We start from the raw sequence: 19,076 nt of genomic DNA on the forward strand, positions 1-19,076 counted from the left end.
TCAGCCTTAGCGAGTCTTGAGATAACTACAACCTTCTGAGAAACTTTGAACCACGGTCACTTAGCTAAGCTGTGCCCAGATTTCTCATGCACACAAACTATGAGATAATCCATGTTTCTTGTTTTAAGCTGCCAAGTTTTGGGGGCATATTAGTTTTCTATGGCTACTGTAACAAGTTACCACAAACCTGATGGCCTAAAACAACTTCTGGAGGGCAGAAGTCTGAATTCAAGATGTCAGAAGGCCCTCCAAAGGCTCTAGAGGGCGATCAGTTCCTGGTTCCTTCCAGCTTCTCGTGGTTGCAGGTGTTGGTTGCCTTGTGGCACCATCCCTTCACTTGCTGCCTCCGCGGTCACACTGCCTCTTCCTTTTACTCTGTGTCTCTTCTTAAGACACTTGTCATTGGATTTAGGGCCCACTGTATACTCTAGGGTGATTTATCAAGATCTGTAACTTAATCACAACTGCAAAGATCCTTTTCTAAATAAGGTAGTATTTACAAATCCTGGGGATTAGGATGTTTTATAAATCTACTCTGGCTGCTATAGCAAAATACTACTACAGGTGGGGTGGCTCAAACAACATTAATTTATTTTCTCACAGTTCTGGAGGCTAGAAGTCCAAGATCAAGGTTCTGATTGATTCAGTTTCTCGTAAGAACTTTCTTCCTGGCTTGCAGATGGTTGCCTTCTCACTGTGTCTTCACATGGCCTTTCCTTGGTACATGTATATATAGAGAGGTGAGAGATCTTTCTCTCTCCCCATTTTTAAGAAAAAAAACTATTTTAAAGTAATCTCTACACCCAATGTGGGGGCTCGAACTCACAACCTTGAGACCAAAAGTCACATGCTCTACTGACTGAGCCAGCCAGGTGCCGCTCTCCCTCTTCTTATAAGGCCACCAATCCTATGGGATTAGACCCATAAAAGATATGACCTCTTTTAACTTTAAATACCTCTTAAAGGCCCTATCTCCAAATATAGTCACATTAAGGGTTAGGGATTCAACATTTGAGTTTGGGGGACACAATTAAGTCCATAATAGACATGGAAATATATTTTTGAAGGTCACCATTCAACCCATCACATGGGGTCGTTTGTTACATGGCAATAGATAATTAACACTCTATTGCAATAATTTGCTCATCTGTCTCCTTGACTGACCTTGAGGACAAGAATGGTCTCTTGTTCACTTTTGAATCCTCTAGGTCCTAGCACAGTTTCTGGCTCAAAACTTTGTCAAAAAGAATACGTACTTTGTTGAGAAGATATTTGCAAATGACATATCAGATAAATGGCTAGTATCCAAAATCTCTAAAGAACTTATCAAACTCAACACCCAAAGAACAAATAATCCAATCAAGAAGTGGGCAGAAGACATGAACAGACATTTCTGCAAAGAAGACATCCAAGTGGCCAACAGACACATGAAAAAGTGCTCAATATCACTCAGCATCAGGGAAATACAAATCAAAACCCAGTGAGATACCACCTCACACCAGTCAGAAGGGCTAAAATTAACAAGTCAGGAAAGAACAGACGTTGGTGAGGATGTGGAGAAAGGGGAAACTTCCTACACTGTTGGTGGGAATGCAAGCTGATGCAGCCACTCTGGAAAACAGTATGGAGGTTCCTCAAAAAGCTGAAAATAGAGCTGGGTCATAACCCAGCAATTGCACTACTGGGTATTTACCCCAAAGATACAAATGTAGTAATCCAAAGGGGCACCTGCACCCCAATGTGTATAGCAGCAGCAATGTCCACAAAAGTCAAATTTTGGAAAGAGCCCAGATGTCCATTGACAGATGAATGGATAAAGAAGATGTGGTATATGTATATAATGGAATATTATGCAGCCATCAAAAATGAAATCTTGCCACTTTCAACAACATGGGTGGAACTAGAGGGTATTGTGCTAAGCGAAATAAGTCAATCAGAGAAAGACAATTATCATATGATCTCACTGATATGTGGAATTTGAGAAACAAGGCAGAGGATCATAGGGGAAGAAAGGAAAAAATGAAACAAGACAAAACCAGAGAGGTAGACAAACCATAACAGACTCTTAACTATAGGAAATAAACTGAGGGTTGCTGGAGGGAACGGGGGTGGGAGGATGGGGTGGCTGGGTGATGGACATTGGGGAGGGTATGTGCTGTGGTGAGCGCTGTGTATTATGTAAGACTGATGAATCACAGTTGTACCCCTGAAACAAATAATACATTATATGTTAATAAAGGGCACATGAAAAAAAAAAAAAGAATACTCTGTTGACATTTTAAAAATAAACAGGATAATATTTAATGATATGGAAGATATACATGATATATTTTTCTCTGGGAGAAGCACTTTTCAAACTTTTGTGTTACTGTTGTAAAAATGTATAGACTAAAAGAAAATATATCAAAATATTATTTTTCCTTTCATTGTCTTCATTACGAACTATTGCTATAATGTATTTAAGATATGTTGAATAAATTTTTTTGCTTACTTATTTTACATACTTTATATATAATTCTGTATCTTTTGTGTGCAGAAGTTTAACGAGAACTTATCCATGTTAATACCTACTTTTTTCAAACACTACTTCATAATGCTACATTGAACAATAAACCATTGTTTTCTAAACTATTCTGCTATGGAAATAATTTTTTGCACTCAGTCACACTGCTTCCGAGTATAGAAAACATCTTCTGAACTTACCTGCTTCACCATTAGCCAGTTGCTGGACACTGGTGCTAAATAAATCCTTGTAGGTTGGTAGATTGTTATTGCTAATATATGCAAGGATGAACGATTTTTTCTTCTGCGGTATTCTCTGCGCGCTCACAGTCTCAAGTGCCGTGCAGCCGTCTGTGAGAGGCTATCTTAAGGGAAACGTCTTGGACTCTTTGAGAGAGTAAGGGGTCACGTAAATTTAAAATAATACAGGTTTCAGATCCCTGAGATCGTTTAATTTTTTAATAGTAGAAAGAGATTACTTCCTTTCCTTCCTTTCTCAAGGCTAGTGATAGCTTCTTTATAAATACTTTTCAACCTATACTGTGGTGAAGGCAAACTCCTACGGACTCCAAGAGCAAAATGCTTTCTCCTTCTTGGGACATTCGCGAGTAGTCACACGCATCACACCGCTCTCGAGGGCAGCCGCTCGCACGGGACTGCGTACACTCGGTTTGCGCAGGCGCACCCCCCCTCGGCGCGCGGCGGAGGCGTGCTCTTTCAAGTGCGCTTGCGCATACGCTGCGCGGGAAACGGGGCTGTGGCTGTGTGGTACAAACGTGCGGAGACATGGCTGTGAGGGACGCGGCGGCAGGCCCTCCGGGACTCGGGAGGGACGAGGAGACGGCGCTGTTCTTCAAGAGGGCCCATTACCGGCATGACCCGTGCTGGCTGATGCCCGTGCCCCCACGCCTCTGCCTGGCCTGCATGCTGGAGCTGCTGCCGGAGCCCCGCGTATCGGTGCGAACGGGCCCTGGCATTTCCCTCACCAAGCTGGGCCTTCCCTCGCCAGACCAACTCCCTCGAACCGGATGCACCTTCCCTAAACCGGGGCCATCTGCTTCGTTAAATCTACCCCCTAAACAGGCCTGCTCCGTCACCTGGCTGGAGCTACCTTTGCTGTACTGTCTCAGCCTCAGTTTACCCCGCAGGCCGTCCTGCTCTGAGCAGAGTACCTCTTCCAGACTAGCCCCTGCGCCTGGCTCTGGGTCTCACGGGGCCTATTCCTGTCCGCACTAAGCCCCCCGCCCTTCCAGGACTCGCTGGCACGCATGCCCGCCTTCCCTTCTCTGTAGCTGCCCTGCCGTTTGTTGCCCTCGTCATTTCTCCAGGATTTAGCCTTGGCTCGGCCCACGGGCCGGGTGCACACACAGTGGAGGCTCCTCATTCCCTTCAGATTTCTTAGGGTGTAAATGTGGAGGAGGGGGCTGCCTTGGTCTCTGTGACGGCAGGGGTGACAGGCAGAAGTCACAACCAGGCAGAGTGGGGTGAAGGGGAAGACCTTTCTAATAAGCAGAGCTGGCTGAAAAATGGGCAGCCTTTTCCCTCACTGCCTACCCACCTTCGTAGTGAGTTTTTTGTCCATGGAGGCATCCAAGAAAAGTTTGGGAGATCACTTTTCTCCAAATTCATGAGAGGGGAATTCATGCCTTGGAGGGAGGTGGGGGTGGGCTAGATCACTGGTTCTAAAGTTTTTTGGTTTTTTTTTTTTTTGTTTTTTATTCTTAGAATGCCTTTACACTTTTAAAATGTGTTGAAGACCCCAGAGAGCTTTTGCTTGTGTGGGTTGTATCCACTGATATTTATTGTATTAGAAGTAACAACAAATTTAAAATACTAATATAAAAATAATAGTAAGTCTATTACATATTAGCATAATTGGTTTTATTGCGGCAAAATACACATGACATAAAATCTACCATTTTAAGTGTACAGTTCTGTGGCATAAGTAATTTAAGTAAAAATAATATTTTCCAAAACAAAAAGATAGTGAAAGGAATGGCTTTGTCTAACATTTTTGCAAGTCTCTTTAATGTCTTGCTTAATAGAAGATAGCTGGATTCTCATATATTTCTGCATTTAATCTGTTGTATATTACTTGTCATGTAATCTTTGAAAAATTTCACTGTGCATTTATTTGTGAGAGAATAAGACTGAAAAGAACAAATTGTATCTTAGTATTATATGAAAATAATTTCGGTCTTTTGGATTCTCTGTAAGGGTTTTGGGCACCCTCTGGGGTTCCTAGGCTACCATCTGAGAACTGCTGGCTAGCTGATAATATTTGAGATTTCACTGAGGCCAGAAGTTCTGAGGCTGCCATTCCTGGGTAGTAAGTCAGAGATAAAGAGATAAATAAGACAGTTACATGAAAGAGAAAATGAGAAGGCTAAAAATTACTGGGAATTTAGTAGATAGATATATTTGCGGTCAAGTGCTGATGAGATAAGAAGGGAAATTGGGAAAAAGCTTTTTAGAGGAGAAAGCATTTAAATTAGGCTTGAGAAGATGAGTGACATTTGGACCAGAGGAGATGGGGAGCTTATCCCAGGAGGTAGGTGTTAGCAAGGATGAGTTTGGGGAGGTAATCAGAGTGTTCGAAAGGAAGTTGAGGGAAGTGAGATTGAAAAGCCAGGTTAAGATGAGTTCCTCCAAGAGTTTGAATCCAAGCTAGAGTTTGGACTTAATCCAACAGGTGAAAGAGAGTCATTGAGATTTTTTGAGTAACTCATTTGGATCATGGGCTTAATGTATTATGTAGGAGGAAGTGGTGAAGGAATACATGAAATTTGCAAAAGCTCAGGTTAGAGGCAACAAGAGAGCACCTTCACTTTTTATTGAATGGACTTTTTTTTAGCTTCACCTCTCACCAATTGAAAGGGTGATGTAGTTAATTGTACCCATGTTCCTGCCCTATCCTCTGTGAGCACCCCCCATTTTTTTTTTTTTACCTAACTTTTGCTACTGTCTTGAGCACTTTACACAGCTACTACCCAGCTCCCTGACAGGGAGGTGAATCGACTGTGAAGATTTATGTCCATGTTGAACAGAAGGATGCATTTCTTTACCAATCTCTTTGAGGCTCATGCAGGGTCTCCAGAATAGCTCTCCTGGACTGTTGAAGTGGAAAGGGTGCTGACCTTAGAAAAGACCTGGTTGGAGACAGATTTGAGTCCTTGGGAATATCTCTGGGCCTCTGTTTTCTCATCTGTAAAATGGTGACAATAATACTTATTTTTTTCTTGCTTCACCAACTTGTTAGGCTTACATGAGCTAGTAGACAAAAGAGTAATTTGTGAATACTAAAGTGCTCTGTAAACACAGGGTAGTAGGAACCTTAGCTCATGTATAATCCTCTGTATGAACACATGGATTCCTGTGTGTAAATGATGCCCTTTTCCATACTCCCTTCAGGGATTATGACCTTAACATAGTTTAGATGAGCCCTCCGGTATCATCTTGTAATTATATTTAGAAATTACAATTGTTTGGGTTCAGAATGGCTGAGACTTGGTTGCTATTGAATATTTTTTTCATCTGCCCCAAGTTGGTGCGCAAGAAGCATGTGCTGTCCTGCTTCCACGATGCTCTCTTGAGGCATGCCTCCCTGGTCATGCAGCTGGTGGCTCAGGATCAGAGAATCTGTATCCACTTCATAAGCATGCTTTTCGGTGAGATTAAAAGGGAAACTTGGCATGAATTTTGAACGTATAGCATGTATATTTGTTTTTGAGTTTGCAGAAATGGTCTTGGAAAGACAATTTAGGTTTTTTCCATGTAATATTTTAACTTATTAGTAAATTGTTTTGTCATATGAAGAAATGATCCCTTTTCTAAGACATATGATGCATTGGATGGTAACTGGCTTTGCTACAGCTAAGAGGTTAGTCAAAGGGCGAATATGAATATGGGAAATGTGTGATCTTTCAAAGAGTCCTTTCTGGCCTTTGAACAGGATCAGAATGTCCAGACTAGACTCCATTGACCTGATGTGACCCTGACTGAGTTACTTTCCCTCTCCTGTGCCTGAGATGGATTAAAAGGTCCCTTCTTTTAATATAATTATAGTGTCCTATGGAAAGAGCCCTTTCAGGGAGGAGGGGAGCTAACTCATATTGGGTACTTTTCTCTGCTAGAGGCTTTTCAGGCTTTTAACTGCGAAGACAGTTCTTTAAGGGAGAGAGGATGGTCCCCAAGGCTGAGGGAAGTCATAGTTAACAACTGGCAGAACTGGAATTTTACCCCAGGTCTATTACAGACTCCAGAGCACTCAGTTTTTATGCTGTGCCACACTGACTGTTTTTATCCTTTTAAAGCCAGAGTGGGTCACTGAAAGTCTAGGTGTTTGGTGTTGAGGATAGCATTTATCTGGGACATTGCTTAAAGCTGCTATTAGTCTAGAATTTATAGCGTGCCTTTGTGGGTTTGTTTCTCTTTTAACTATTAACCATCCCCCTCTCTTCTCCCTCTGCTCCAAGGGCTGTTATGCAATGTGGAAGATGGGAGTGTAACAGACCTCTGTATTGAAGGTAAGGTGAAACTGTGTGTACCTAGTATGCGAAGCTGAGGATATTAGCCTGAATTGTAGCTCTGGTTATTTGAGACCTTGATGAAATAAATGTTTCATTTTGGCGACAGATCAAGAAAGCTCAGTTGTCAATCACTAAGTCTGCACTTCTTTCTCAGGCACCTACTCCATGCCAAGACTGTATCAGACACTAGGGATACATAGATGGGTAAGACATGGTTCCTGCCCTCTGACAGTTTACAGTTTGGAGGAGAGATTGGCTGGCAAATAGTGAGAGCTGATGAACACTGTTAGAAGGGCATGTACAAACTCTGTTTTCATTCCATCCACATTGGTTGGTTGGAAGCTGTCAGCACATAGATGATGGTAAAAGCTGTGGAAATGTGTCATCTTACCTATAAAGGGCTCAAGAAGTGGGGTGCCTGGCTGGCTCAGTCAGAAGAGCATATGACTCTTGATCTTGGGGTCATGAGTTCTAGCCCCATGTTGGGTGTAGAGATTACTAAAATAAACAAATAAACTTTAAAGGGCTCAAGGAGAAAGAAGACAGGAGCATTGGGATAGGAGAATCCTTACAGAAAGAACAAGAATTGTACCAGTTAGGCTCTAGCCAGGAAACAGAAACCACACAAGTTATTTAAACAGGAAAAAACTTTAATGTAAAGAATTATTAACTGGGTAACTGAAGGCAAAAAGAGAACACCAAGTTTTCACAGGGGTAGCAGTTTGAGAAAGTAGCTCCTACTGTTAGGGCTGAGGAAACAAAAGGAGGTTAGAATTACTAAAACGTAAGTTTTCTCTGAGGAAAGGATGCTGCTTATCTGCTCATGTGACCATCCAGCCACACAGTTAGCAGCTGTAACAGATCATGAGTTAATATGATCTGTATATCCCTCTGACCATCTCTCAGTCTAGATCATGTGGACAAACAAATATACCACTTGAAGTTCTGACCACTGGCAGGAATGGGGAGATTTCCCTTCACCATTCAGCCGCTCTTGAGTGGGGCTATAATCCTAAAACCATCCACTTCTAGTTGGTGCCAGCATAACTTGCAAACCTTCATCAGACCCCAAGAATTTACTGAGGTGGTAAGCACTAGATAGAGACTGCAAAGCCAGAGAGAGAAAAAGGACTTGCTCCTTCCTCACTGTTTCCTGTTTGCTGCCTGCCTTCTTTGTATTTCTATTATCCTAGAATGCTTCTTTACCTTGGAAGTGGCAGAGACTTTCTGCAGCAGCAGCTAAATCTAATTTGTAGCTTTTTCCAGACTTGCAGAGCCAGCCTCTTCTTCACTGCGCCTCTAACATACCATCAGAAGCATCACAAATGATTGTATAGAAGGACAGGTTTGGGGTTGAGAGATAATATTATAGGCAATTACTGGCATGGGAACTCACCCATAATTCTATTTTCTAGTATATGAAAGAGCAAATTGTGAGGAGGAAAAAAAGAGATAATATAAAATAGTAGTTTTCAACCTTAGCTTCACAACAGACTTACCTGGGTAACTTAAAAAATATCCAAATGCTTAGGCTCTTTCTCTAGAGATTCTGATTTAATTGGTCTAGAGTGGAAGTTGGGCATTAGTATTTTTTTTAACTTCCTAGGTGATTCTAATGTGCAGCCTAATTGTGAACCACTAATACAAAAGAATGAAGAAGCCAGAAATCCTTTGGCTTAGATATGTACACACAGTTTAACTGGGGAGATAGAAAAGACTATACTGGTAAGACAAGCAAATGACTTTGAGTAGAAAGGCTATGAAAGGTGAAGTGTGAGCCAGGGGTTGTCTTCTGGTTAGTAATGCTACTGTGTCTGCTCAGTCCTTATCCAGCTTACAACTCAGCTGAAGTTAGAGCAGATCATTCATTGCCTGCTGGATGAATGCCACAAAGAGGTCAGTAAATAGCTGTGGGTTCTTGAGTACCCCTCAGAATCCTCAGATGACAGAGCTGGGCCCACCCCTCTTTGGATAGATAAATGGGAAGATTGAAATACAGAGAGAAAGGGACCTGCATGAGGTCACTGAGTCAGTGGCAGAGCCAGAGCTAACTAAGGCTTGGGTCTTCTGATCCTGCTCTGCTACTGTTTGTAGCTTCCATCCTTCCCCTTTCAATCTTCCAAATGCTACCTGTGTGGTAAAGTCCCATCTTTCTGATATAATCATTCCATGGCTATTCTTTATGTTCTTCTAAGTACAACATGGATTTCCTTGATCAATTTATCAAGGAAATATGTTTACTATGTCTTGGCTTGGTCTTTTTATTTGGTTTGAATTGTATACAGTATTTTATACTGAAGTCATTTGCCTTTATCAGCATCTAAGGCAGGCACTGAGTGGGTATATTTCACCTGCCTTCCTCAAGATAGTCAAAGATACCAATTCAATAAGTAGCTTTTGCATTGTGTTTAGGATTTAGGAATAATATCAGAATCACTTTTTATTTTTTATTTTTTGCAAAAGGAAGACAGATGTTTATCTTAACACCAAGAGCACCATGTAATTATAAATTATACTAAATTATCATTTCATTATAATTACTCTGCATATGATTAATATATCAGGTTGAATTTATAATTATATATATCAATACTTATCATTATGATGGTGCCACTTAACCCTTTTGAGCACTTTCTATATGCTAGGCACTGTATTGGGTAGTTTATGCACAGTATCTCATTTAGTTCTAACAACACTGTGAAGTTGATACTATTATTATTTCCCACCAGAAGAATTAAGAATCTTAAGATGCTATAGCTAGTCACTAGAAAAGGGAAATATATGCTATTGACTCTCCCTATAAACCATCAAACATAGGGCCTGGCAAATAGTGTTCAATAATGGCTATGAGAATGATAATAATACTTTTTTTTTTTGCACTGAGCCAGAATTCTGTCTTTATGATGTTCCCAACTTTCACCCTCCAGTGTCTGGCTCTATAGAAGACAAAATATGCTGATTTTAATTCAGTTTAACAGTCACGTACTGAGCTAGGTACTGAGCACTCTGAGAGGAATCTGACTCAGAGCCTTTCCCCAGGGTCTTCCCAGTCCAACAGGGGAGATAGACACTTAGTTAAAGAGGCTGATTACTGATTGTGTTGAGAGAGACATACAATATAGGCTTTGGTCTGGATAGAGAAAGATACATTTTGGTGGGAGATCTGTCCTGATCCTCATTATAGAGCAGAGTGTGTTTACTTTCTATAGCTGTGTGACATGCCTTCCATGAGAGGCAGCCTGGCCACCCTGACCTTTCTTGGCAAGTTGGTGGATGCCATCCCTCCCCTGGCAGACAAGCTTGTAATGGAGCACAGTGAGTGACCTCTGGGGAAGAGCTGCCACTGCCCTTTTACCTGCTTTGATCACACTTCCATCTGGGTGGTCTGTTCGCTATATACACCGGGGAAGTCTTTACTTTCCTTCTGTAGGTTTTAGTTTTCCCATCTGCAAAATGTGCTCTATGTTGGCCAAGTTGAAAAAAGTATTTCTTGACTTTGGTCTTGAGCTATTTCGATTCACTATGTTAACACAAGCTAATTAAATACCTACTTTTGAACCTTCCTTTGGGTGAAAGGAGGAATTCATTCTGGAATATGGAAGTACTTTTTTCTATCAGTAAAATGCAAATAAATATCTCACAGAGTATTTACCCCAGGGTAAATCACTGAACTTCTCTAAGCCTTGGTTTTCCCTTCTGGTTAAGTGCCCAGAAATAATTTATTATGGGGGATTATAGGGGATTACCATTACTACCCAACTGGGCACAATAATTTAGAGTTTCTTACAGCTGTTGACATTGTGAGGTTTCCCCGACCCCTTGGTTGTTTTATGGACAGGTGACCTGATGGAGCATTTGTTGAGAGGTTTAGTGTACCCCAATGAGGGGGTGCAAGCTTCTGTCTGTTACCTCTACGGGAAGCTGTACTCCTCACCAGTGGCCGCTGAGACACTTTCAGGCCATTTCCGGGAGAAGCTGTGTCCTCTCTTCCTTTCCACCCTGGATGGTGCCCAGACAAAGGAGCTACAGATCAACTGTTTGGGTAAGATGTAGGACTGGAGAGAAAAGAGAGAAAGCTTTTGAGGTTTCGCTTGAGGACTTGAGATGTTGGCTCTCTGGTGGTGGGGAAGTTTGCTGCTTTGCAAAGGGTAGAGGTCATGGGTTTGGGAGATAAGATGCACAGACTGACAGATGCCTAGAGTTGGTGCGGCATCTTAAGAATGTTGCCTTTGGGCTCGTGGGTGGCTCAGGTGATTAACCATCTGCCTTCTGCTCAGGTCGTGATCTCAGGGTCCTGGAATTGGCCCCACGTTGGCTCCCTGCTCGGCGGGGAGTCTGCTTCTTCCGCTCCCTCTATCCCACCCCCCACTCATTCTCTCTCGCTCACTCTCTCTCAAATGCATAAATAAAATCTTTTTTAAAAAAGAATGTTGCCTTTGGAAGGAAAAGAAAAAAAGAAAGGGCACAACAGTTTTCTGCCTCTGGTTTTTATTGCCTGTCCTTGTGTATCCTGTTTTGCTGCCAAGTTAATCTTCACACTGCACAGCTTGTGTTCTCTCGGTTTCCTATTTGAAAAATCATCTATGGTCCCTCTGGCCTCCAGGGCGATGTGCAGGTGTTTTTATTTGTTATTTGAGGCTCCTTAGGAACCCCAGTGTACCCTTCCAGCCTCATCTGCTGCTTCCTTACATAGGTACACAAGATCTATCAAGTGCTTCTGAATAGGGAGCTTTCTCATTTTTGACAGAGCACATGGGCACTATGATTGGTGACTGGATGAGGGACTGTTCCAAAGCAGGAGCTACAGAGAAAAGCATAGTCTCAGTGACAACAGTTTCTTTTCACAGTTTAGGCCAAGAGCTCTGTTATGAACAGTCCAGTCACGCATCGTGAGTGTTCATTTTGGGCCAGGCCCTGTGCCAGGCTCTGGGGTCATAAAGATGATCAAACCCAAGCTCTACTCTGAAAGAGCTCGTAACCTGTATGGAAAACAGATGTGGACAATTAGAGCCTGGTGTGATAAGTGTTGTCATGGCGGTTGCACAGAAAAGTGTGGGATTCTGGTCAACATTGTATTAGAGATCTTTGCCAGAACAATGAGGCCAGAAAAAGAAATAAAAGGCATCAAAATTATGAAGGAAGAAGTCAAACTGTCTCTGCAGATGCCATCATTTTATATGTAGAAAACCCTAAAACTTCACCAAAAAACTGTTAAAATTAATAAATGAATTTAGTAAAGTTACAGGATATAAAATCAGTTGTTTTTCTATATACTAACAGTGAATTATCTGAAAAAGAAATTAAAACAATCCCATTTATAACAGCATTAAAAATAACAAAGTACTGGGGCATCTCGGTGGCTCAGTAGGTTAAGCGGCTGACTTTGGCTAAGGTCATGATCTTGGGGTCCTAGGATTGAGCCCCACTACAGGATCTGCACTCAGTGGGGAGTCTGCTTCTCCCTCTCCCTCTGCCCGCTTCCTTTTTTTTTTTTTTTTTAAGATTTTATTTATTCATTTGACAGAGAGAGGGACAGCCAGCGAGAGAGAGAACACAAGCAGGGGGAGTGGGAGAGGAAGAAGCAGGCTCCCAGCAGAGGAGCCCGATGCGGGGCCGGATCCCAGAACGCCAGGATCACGCCTTGAGCCGAAGGCAGACGCTTAATGACTGATCCGCCCAGGCGCCCCCCTCTGCCCGCTTCCAACCTGCTCATGCTCTCTCAAATAAATAAAATCTTAAAAAAACCCAACCCCACAAAATACTTAGGAACGTCTAAGGAGACATGAAGAAGTTTCCAGAGGATGTCCAAGGGGCTACCTTGGGTGTACTCTGGTGCCTATACTCCTCTTGCCTCATCTCCCAACCCTTTCATTTTCTAGGTTTACTGAGGCAGCTGCTGAAGTATGACCTCTTTGTGTCCGTGATCATGAACAAGTCTGCACTGGCAGAAAGTACTGAGGGTGTTGAGGGGCCACCAGGAAAGACCTCATTGCCTTTGGTGCTCAAAAAGGTGATTGTCTTGTGATTCCTGGTCTCTAGGTTCAATAACAAGGGAACCCAAATGACTTCTGGCCCTTGTATCACTCCTGTCTAAGATTTCCAAGGTGTTTTCTTACTCATCCAAACAATATGCTGTTAGAGTACTGAAAGTACAGTTGATCCTTAAACAACTCAGGGGTTGGGGCACTGACCTCTCACCCGTGCAGTTGAAAATCCACTTATAACTTTCAACTCCCCCAAAACTTAACTACTAATACCCTGCTTTTGACCAGAACCCTTACTGGTAACAAACATTTCATTACCACACAGTGTGTATGTTATATGTATTATATACTTTATTCTTACAATAAAGTCAGCTAGCGGAAAGAAAACGTTATTAAGAAATTCATAAGGAGGAGAAAATATTTGTAGTACTGTACTGTATTTATTGAAAAAAATCCATGTGTAAATGGGCCTGTGCAGCTCAAACCAATATTGCTCAGGGGTCAACTGTAGGTTTTATTTCAGTTGTGAATCCTTATATACACCTCTTCTCCTTAACATCTGGGCTGGCTGATAATGCAGAATACAGGCAGCAACAGAAACAAAGCTATCTCAGTTGTTTTAGGGATAAAACTCAAGCTTCTTAGCTTGGTATCTAGAGCCCTCTTTCTCTGGATCCTGCTTATCCCTTCAGCCTTATTAATCTGTCTCTTCCACCCCACAACCTAGTGCTCCAGCCATATGTAACTTCCCCCTGGCCTTGCATGTGCTAGGACACGCTGTCTCTGTGCCTGTGCAGATGCTCTTCCCCTTTGCCTTTAAAGCCTTTCCCCGCTCCTTTGTCTATTGATCCTTCAAGGCCTATAGGGGTCCCTTGTCCTCTTGGTTCCTTTACATAGAATGTGCCTTATGTCACAGTGCTTACTTCACCATATTGTGTACTGGGAGTTTCTTTGGGGCAGGACCTGAGTTTGGCTGTATTTCTCTGCAGTGCTCAGCACAGGGCTTGGCAGAGCTACTTATCCTCATCTGATATTGGGGATATCATTGATTGACCAGATTGTGGGACTCCTTCTGCAGGAAGGAGGGGGAGCCCTGATCAGAAGTGGCAAAGGGCAGTTGGGGATGAATAAAGTAGGTATTAAAAAGCCAGTGTAAGCTGCTCCTCCTTGTTTCCCTGGGATGCCTCTAGAAAGATCCATTCAGGGCCTGTGAACTCCGAAGAGCAAGTCCTGTGTCTCTGAACCAGAAAATCTCATATTGGGTTCTTTTCTGTGCTCATTTTGTTGCTGCCATCCTGGAGTCCACGGTAACATCTAGCTAGAACATTTGATCGGAGGCTCAGCAGGGCACAAGGTCTTGTGTCCTCACAGTGCACCAAGGCAGCATAGTGGTCCCTAGGGGGACAGGACTTTGCAGAGACAGGAATCTTGGTTTAGGGGTCCTATCATCCATTCATATATGGAGACTGTTCTTTTGACAATTTTGGGTGATCAGTGTATTGTTTTACTACAGCAACCAGCAAGGTTGGGGCTATGGTGAGAGGAGTGAGGCACTTGTCTTAGGTGTAAAATTAAAGCGGGTGCTCAAAAACTCAGCAATCAAGACAGATAATATTTTAATGCAATATTTTTTTTTAAAAAATCAAATATATTGTTTAAAACAATCAATGCAAAAATTCATAATGAACAAAATACCAAAATTTTAAATAAAGAGAAGACTGACATGTATCCTTTTACCTCTGTTCTGGCATTTTTGTCAGAGTCTAATGCTATTCCTTCCTGCTTTTGCCTGCTAATCAACTTGTTCTTCCAAAATTCACGTCCCTGGGAATATATTGTCAATGTTTGTGTCCCTGTTGTTGCAATGTTGATTCATTCCTTTAGTCAGACACATACTGAGCACTAATGCGATATGTCATCACTGTGTTAGGCACTGGGAATATCATGGTATGTAAATGGATGAGTTCCTTGCCCTTGCGTGGTCTAGTGGGAAAGGCAGGTAATGAACAAGTAAATGAACAAGCAAAGTAATTCTTGTTTTGCTACAAAGGAAATAAAGAGGAGATGAGGTAGTGAGGAAGGCCAGCTATGGGCTGGGTAGTCAGGCAGGGCCTCTCTGAAGGGTTGATGCTTGAGCTGACACTTGAAGAATTAAAGTAAGCCAATGATCAATTATACCTCAGTGAAGCTGAAAATAAATAATTAATTAAATAAGTAAGCAACCTAGTGATATGAAGAATGGGTAGAAAAACATTTCAGGCAGAGAGAATAGCAAATAAACGCCAGAGGAAGGGGGATGCTTGATGTGTTCCAGAAGCAGACGGAGGCCAATGGGATGGATGGTGGGTGGAATGTGAAGTGGCCAGAGATGAGTCTAGAGATTAAGCAGGGAAAATTGTGCAAGGCCTGATGGGTCATGGGAAATAATTAGGACTTTTTTTTTTTTTAAAGATTGTTATGTATTTATTTATTTATTTTAATGGTATGTTAGTCACCATACAGTACATCATTAGTTTTTTATGTAGTGTTCCATGATTCATTGTTTGTGTATAACACCCAGTGCTCCATGCAATACGTGCCTTCCTTAAGACCCTTCACTGGGCTTGCCCATCCCCCCACCCCCTCCCCTCTAAAACCCTCAGTTTGTTTCCCGTAGTCCATAGTCTTTCATGGTTCTTCTCCCTCTCTGTTTCCCCCCCATTCATTTTTCCCTTCCTTCTCCTCACGATCTCCTTGCTATTCCTTATGTTCCACAAATAAGTGAAACCATATGATAATTGTCTTTCTCTGCTTGACGTATTTCACTTAACATAATCTCCTCTGGTTCCATCCATGTTGATGCAAATGTTGGGTAATCATTCTTTCTGATGGCTGAGTAATATTCCATTGTATACATGGACCACATCTTCTCTATCCATTCATCTGTTATTTATTTGACAGAGAAAGAGAGAGGGGGAGCACAAGCAGGGGGAGCAGGAGAGGGAGAAGCAGGCTCCCAGCTGAGCAGGGAGTTGGACGTGGGGCTCTATCCCAGGACCTGGGATCATGACCTGAGCTGAAGGCAGATGCTTAATCGACTGAGCCAGCTAGGTGCCCCAATTAGGACTTCTAAAAATTTTCATAATTAATTTTGTTTATGATGGAAAGCTAGGATTGAAGTGTTTTTTTCTCAACATAATAAAGAATATGCACTTTAAACCAAGAATCATTGTTTTGCTAAACAGTTGAATATCATTTTTCTAAGATATATTTTTTTCACATTTTAGCAGCTCTGAAATTGGAAGACATTTTACCATCAATAGTGTGTCATAGTTTAATTATAGCTCTTTTCTTTTAGTGGCGTATAAAATAATGGTTTGCCTTACATCAATAACATCTTGAAATACATGTCATTTCCTATGTAAAAGAGAACAGGATAAAGATTAAGGACTATCTAGAAACTCATTTACATACTAATAGAAAGGCTGGTCAATCATGTGTCCATTTTTAAGTCTGACATGACTGAGATGGGTTTAAACTTGCAGTCCTCAGATGCGTCTCTACCAGATATGAGTGTGACTTGGTCCTTTTCCTCTGAAGCTCTAAAACCAGACACACTATCTTTTGTCTCATGATATATGTTCTACTTGCCATTTTCCCACAGGAGGCCAGTCTCTCCTACCCTTAAAATCTGCAGTTGCAGTTAACCCTTTCCTTGACTTCTTTTTTTTTTTATAGAAGTTTTTTTTTCTTTAAGATTTTATTTATTTATTAGAGAGTGAGCGACCGTGAGGGAGAGGGAGAGAGAATCTGAAGCTGACTCTACATTGAACGCAGAGCCCAGTATGGGGCTCGATCCCATGACCCAGAATCATGACCTAAGCCAAAACCAAGTTGAACACTTAACTGACCGAGCCACCCAGTTGCCCTCCTTTTCTTGATTTCTGAAAGTGTCACGGGACTCCTAATAGGTATGGTGTCCAGTAGCAGTTTGGATGTTATTCAGAGTACAATGGAAATTCATTGAAATGTTTGGAGTAGAGGAATAACCTGATCTAAAACTTTGGTGGAGGAGGCGTCTCTGCTATAGGAAGACTCCTAGATTTAGATGTGGCTGACCTGGGTTTCGGTCTTAGCTTTGCCACTTAGTAGCTGTGTGGCCTGGAGTAAGTGACTTAACCTTCTTGAGCTTTAATTCCTTCCTCTGTGTGTTGAGAGTCTCCAAGGCCACCCCCAGGTTCAAGGATTTACTAGGAGGATTCACAGGACTCAGTAGACAGTCATACTCATGGCTATTATTTATTACAGTGAATGGATACAAAGCAAAATCAGCAAAAGGAAAAGGCATATGGGGTAAAGTTCCTGGGAAAACTAGGCACAAGATTTTGAAATCCTCTCCCAGTGAAGTCAGACAAGGATGCACTTTATTCCTCCAGCAATGAATTGGGGCAACATGTGTGAGATGGTGCCTGGCAGGGAGGCTCATTAGGGTCTCTGTGCCCAAAATTTTTATTGGGGGCTGACTGGTCATGTTGGCACCCTCTGCCCAGCGCATACCAAAATTCCAGACTCCCAGAAGGACGGCAGGTATTCAGCATAGACTACATTGTACAAATAGTTTAGTCACAGAGAGTCACTCTTATTGTTTCTGGGAGTGGTAGACCCCCTCCTGAAATCCAACTTTCCAAACCCAGTCAATGACCAACTTTACAGACGGGCCTTTCTAAGGATAACAGCCTCATGCCTGCATTGTTAGTTCTTTTTAGCAAACTCTGTAAAATGAGACTCACAGTAAAACCTTCCCTTGTTATCTTTCAGGCTTGTTGCAAGCATCAAAACCAGATGAGGGCTGTGAAAGTACTTTTGTCAATGAAGGCCCAAACCCTTCTTGGTGACAGTTTTAGTGTTCTTTGATGCCATTGTGTTCTTCTGTTTCCCACCTGCTGTTCTTCATAGAGACCCCTTTCCATAATCCGTAACTGCTCTCCCTGAGCACCACCCTGTGCCCGACGCTGGATAGGCCCTCTGTCAGTGGTGTGACTGTGGCACTTTTTGTTGCTTATTTCTCCAGCTTCTCCTCTCTAGAGACGAGACTCTGCAGGTGGCCAGTGCCCACTGTATAACTGCGGTGCTGGTTCACTCCCCGGTGAAGCATGCCCCAGCCTTCATCCATGCCGACATCCCAGGTAGGGAGCTCCTTCTAATCTTTTTTTTTTTTTTTTTTTTAAAGATTTTATTTACTTGACAGAGAGAGACACAGCAAGAGAGGGAACACAAGCAGGGGGAGTGGGAGAAGGAGAAGCAGGCTTCCCGCTGAGCAGGAAGCCCGATGCGGGGCTCTATCCCAGGACCCCAGGATCATGACCTGAATCGAAGGCAGATGCTTAATGACTGAGCCACCCAGGCGCCCCTCAAATTGGCTGTTTTATGGATAAGGAAACTGAGGATCAAAAAAGGGAAATAACTGGTGTAAATTTACAAGGCTGGTCACTGGCAGAGAAGGGTATGCAGTCAAGCCTCTCTGGCTCTAAAAACTTCTCTTGGCATCATGCTGTTACCTATCCTGGGAATTAAGAGACCTGAGCTCCAATCCCACCTCTACCACTAACAATAGCTCTTTCCGGGTCTCGGTTTCCTCACCTGTTAAAAAGATGAGGTTAGACCATAAGACTGAGGTTTATTTGTGAATTCATGATCACGTCTCATGGAGACAGTGTGTGAACTGATGAAGTAATAGGTGTGAGGTGCTGAATAAATCCAAGGGCCTAGCTTTAGTGATGGGATTGTGATCACACGACTGTCATTTATTGTTTTCTCCCCTCTCCCGGCCAGAGTTCCTCTTTGAGCACCTTTCCTCTTCCAGCGAAGTGCTTGTGTGGTCCAGCTACAATTGCTTGATACTCCTGGCAGAAGAGCCGCTCTTCTTTTCCAAGTGCCACACGGTATACGGTTGGTAGTGGGAGTCCTATACTAGCTCTGGGTAGGGTGATGGCCAGCACTTTTTTTTTTTTTTAAGTAGGCTATATGCCCAGCGTGGAGCCCAATGCGTGACTTGAACTCATGGACCCTGAGATCACGACCT

At 42.5% G+C, this 19,076-nt stretch overlaps 1 protein-coding gene across 1 annotated transcript in view; it reads left to right on the forward strand.

The window, feature by feature from the left end:
• Positions 1 to 3,288: 3,288 nt before the first annotated feature.
• Positions 3,289 to 19,076, forward strand: part of MEI1 (meiotic double-stranded break formation protein 1) — a 70,731-nt gene continuing 54,943 nt past the window's right edge. Inside the window, exons 1-9 of the mRNA XM_008702939.2 lie at positions 3,289 to 3,459; positions 6,047 to 6,170; positions 6,978 to 7,028; positions 8,854 to 8,927; positions 10,241 to 10,346; positions 10,870 to 11,073; positions 12,911 to 13,041; positions 18,066 to 18,180; positions 18,827 to 18,943. Coding sequence (XP_008701161.1) covers positions 3,289 to 3,459; positions 6,047 to 6,170; positions 6,978 to 7,028; positions 8,854 to 8,927; positions 10,241 to 10,346; positions 10,870 to 11,073; positions 12,911 to 13,041; positions 18,066 to 18,180; positions 18,827 to 18,943 — 1,093 coding nt within the window. The remainder of the gene's footprint in view (positions 3,460 to 6,046; positions 6,171 to 6,977; positions 7,029 to 8,853; positions 8,928 to 10,240; positions 10,347 to 10,869; positions 11,074 to 12,910; positions 13,042 to 18,065; positions 18,181 to 18,826; positions 18,944 to 19,076) is intronic.

The sequence above is a fragment of the Ursus maritimus genome, unplaced genomic scaffold (assembly GCF_017311325.1).
Source record: "Ursus maritimus isolate PB19 unplaced genomic scaffold, ASM1731132v1 scaffold_21, whole genome shotgun sequence".
NCBI lineage: Eukaryota > Metazoa > Chordata > Mammalia > Carnivora > Ursidae > Ursus > Ursus maritimus.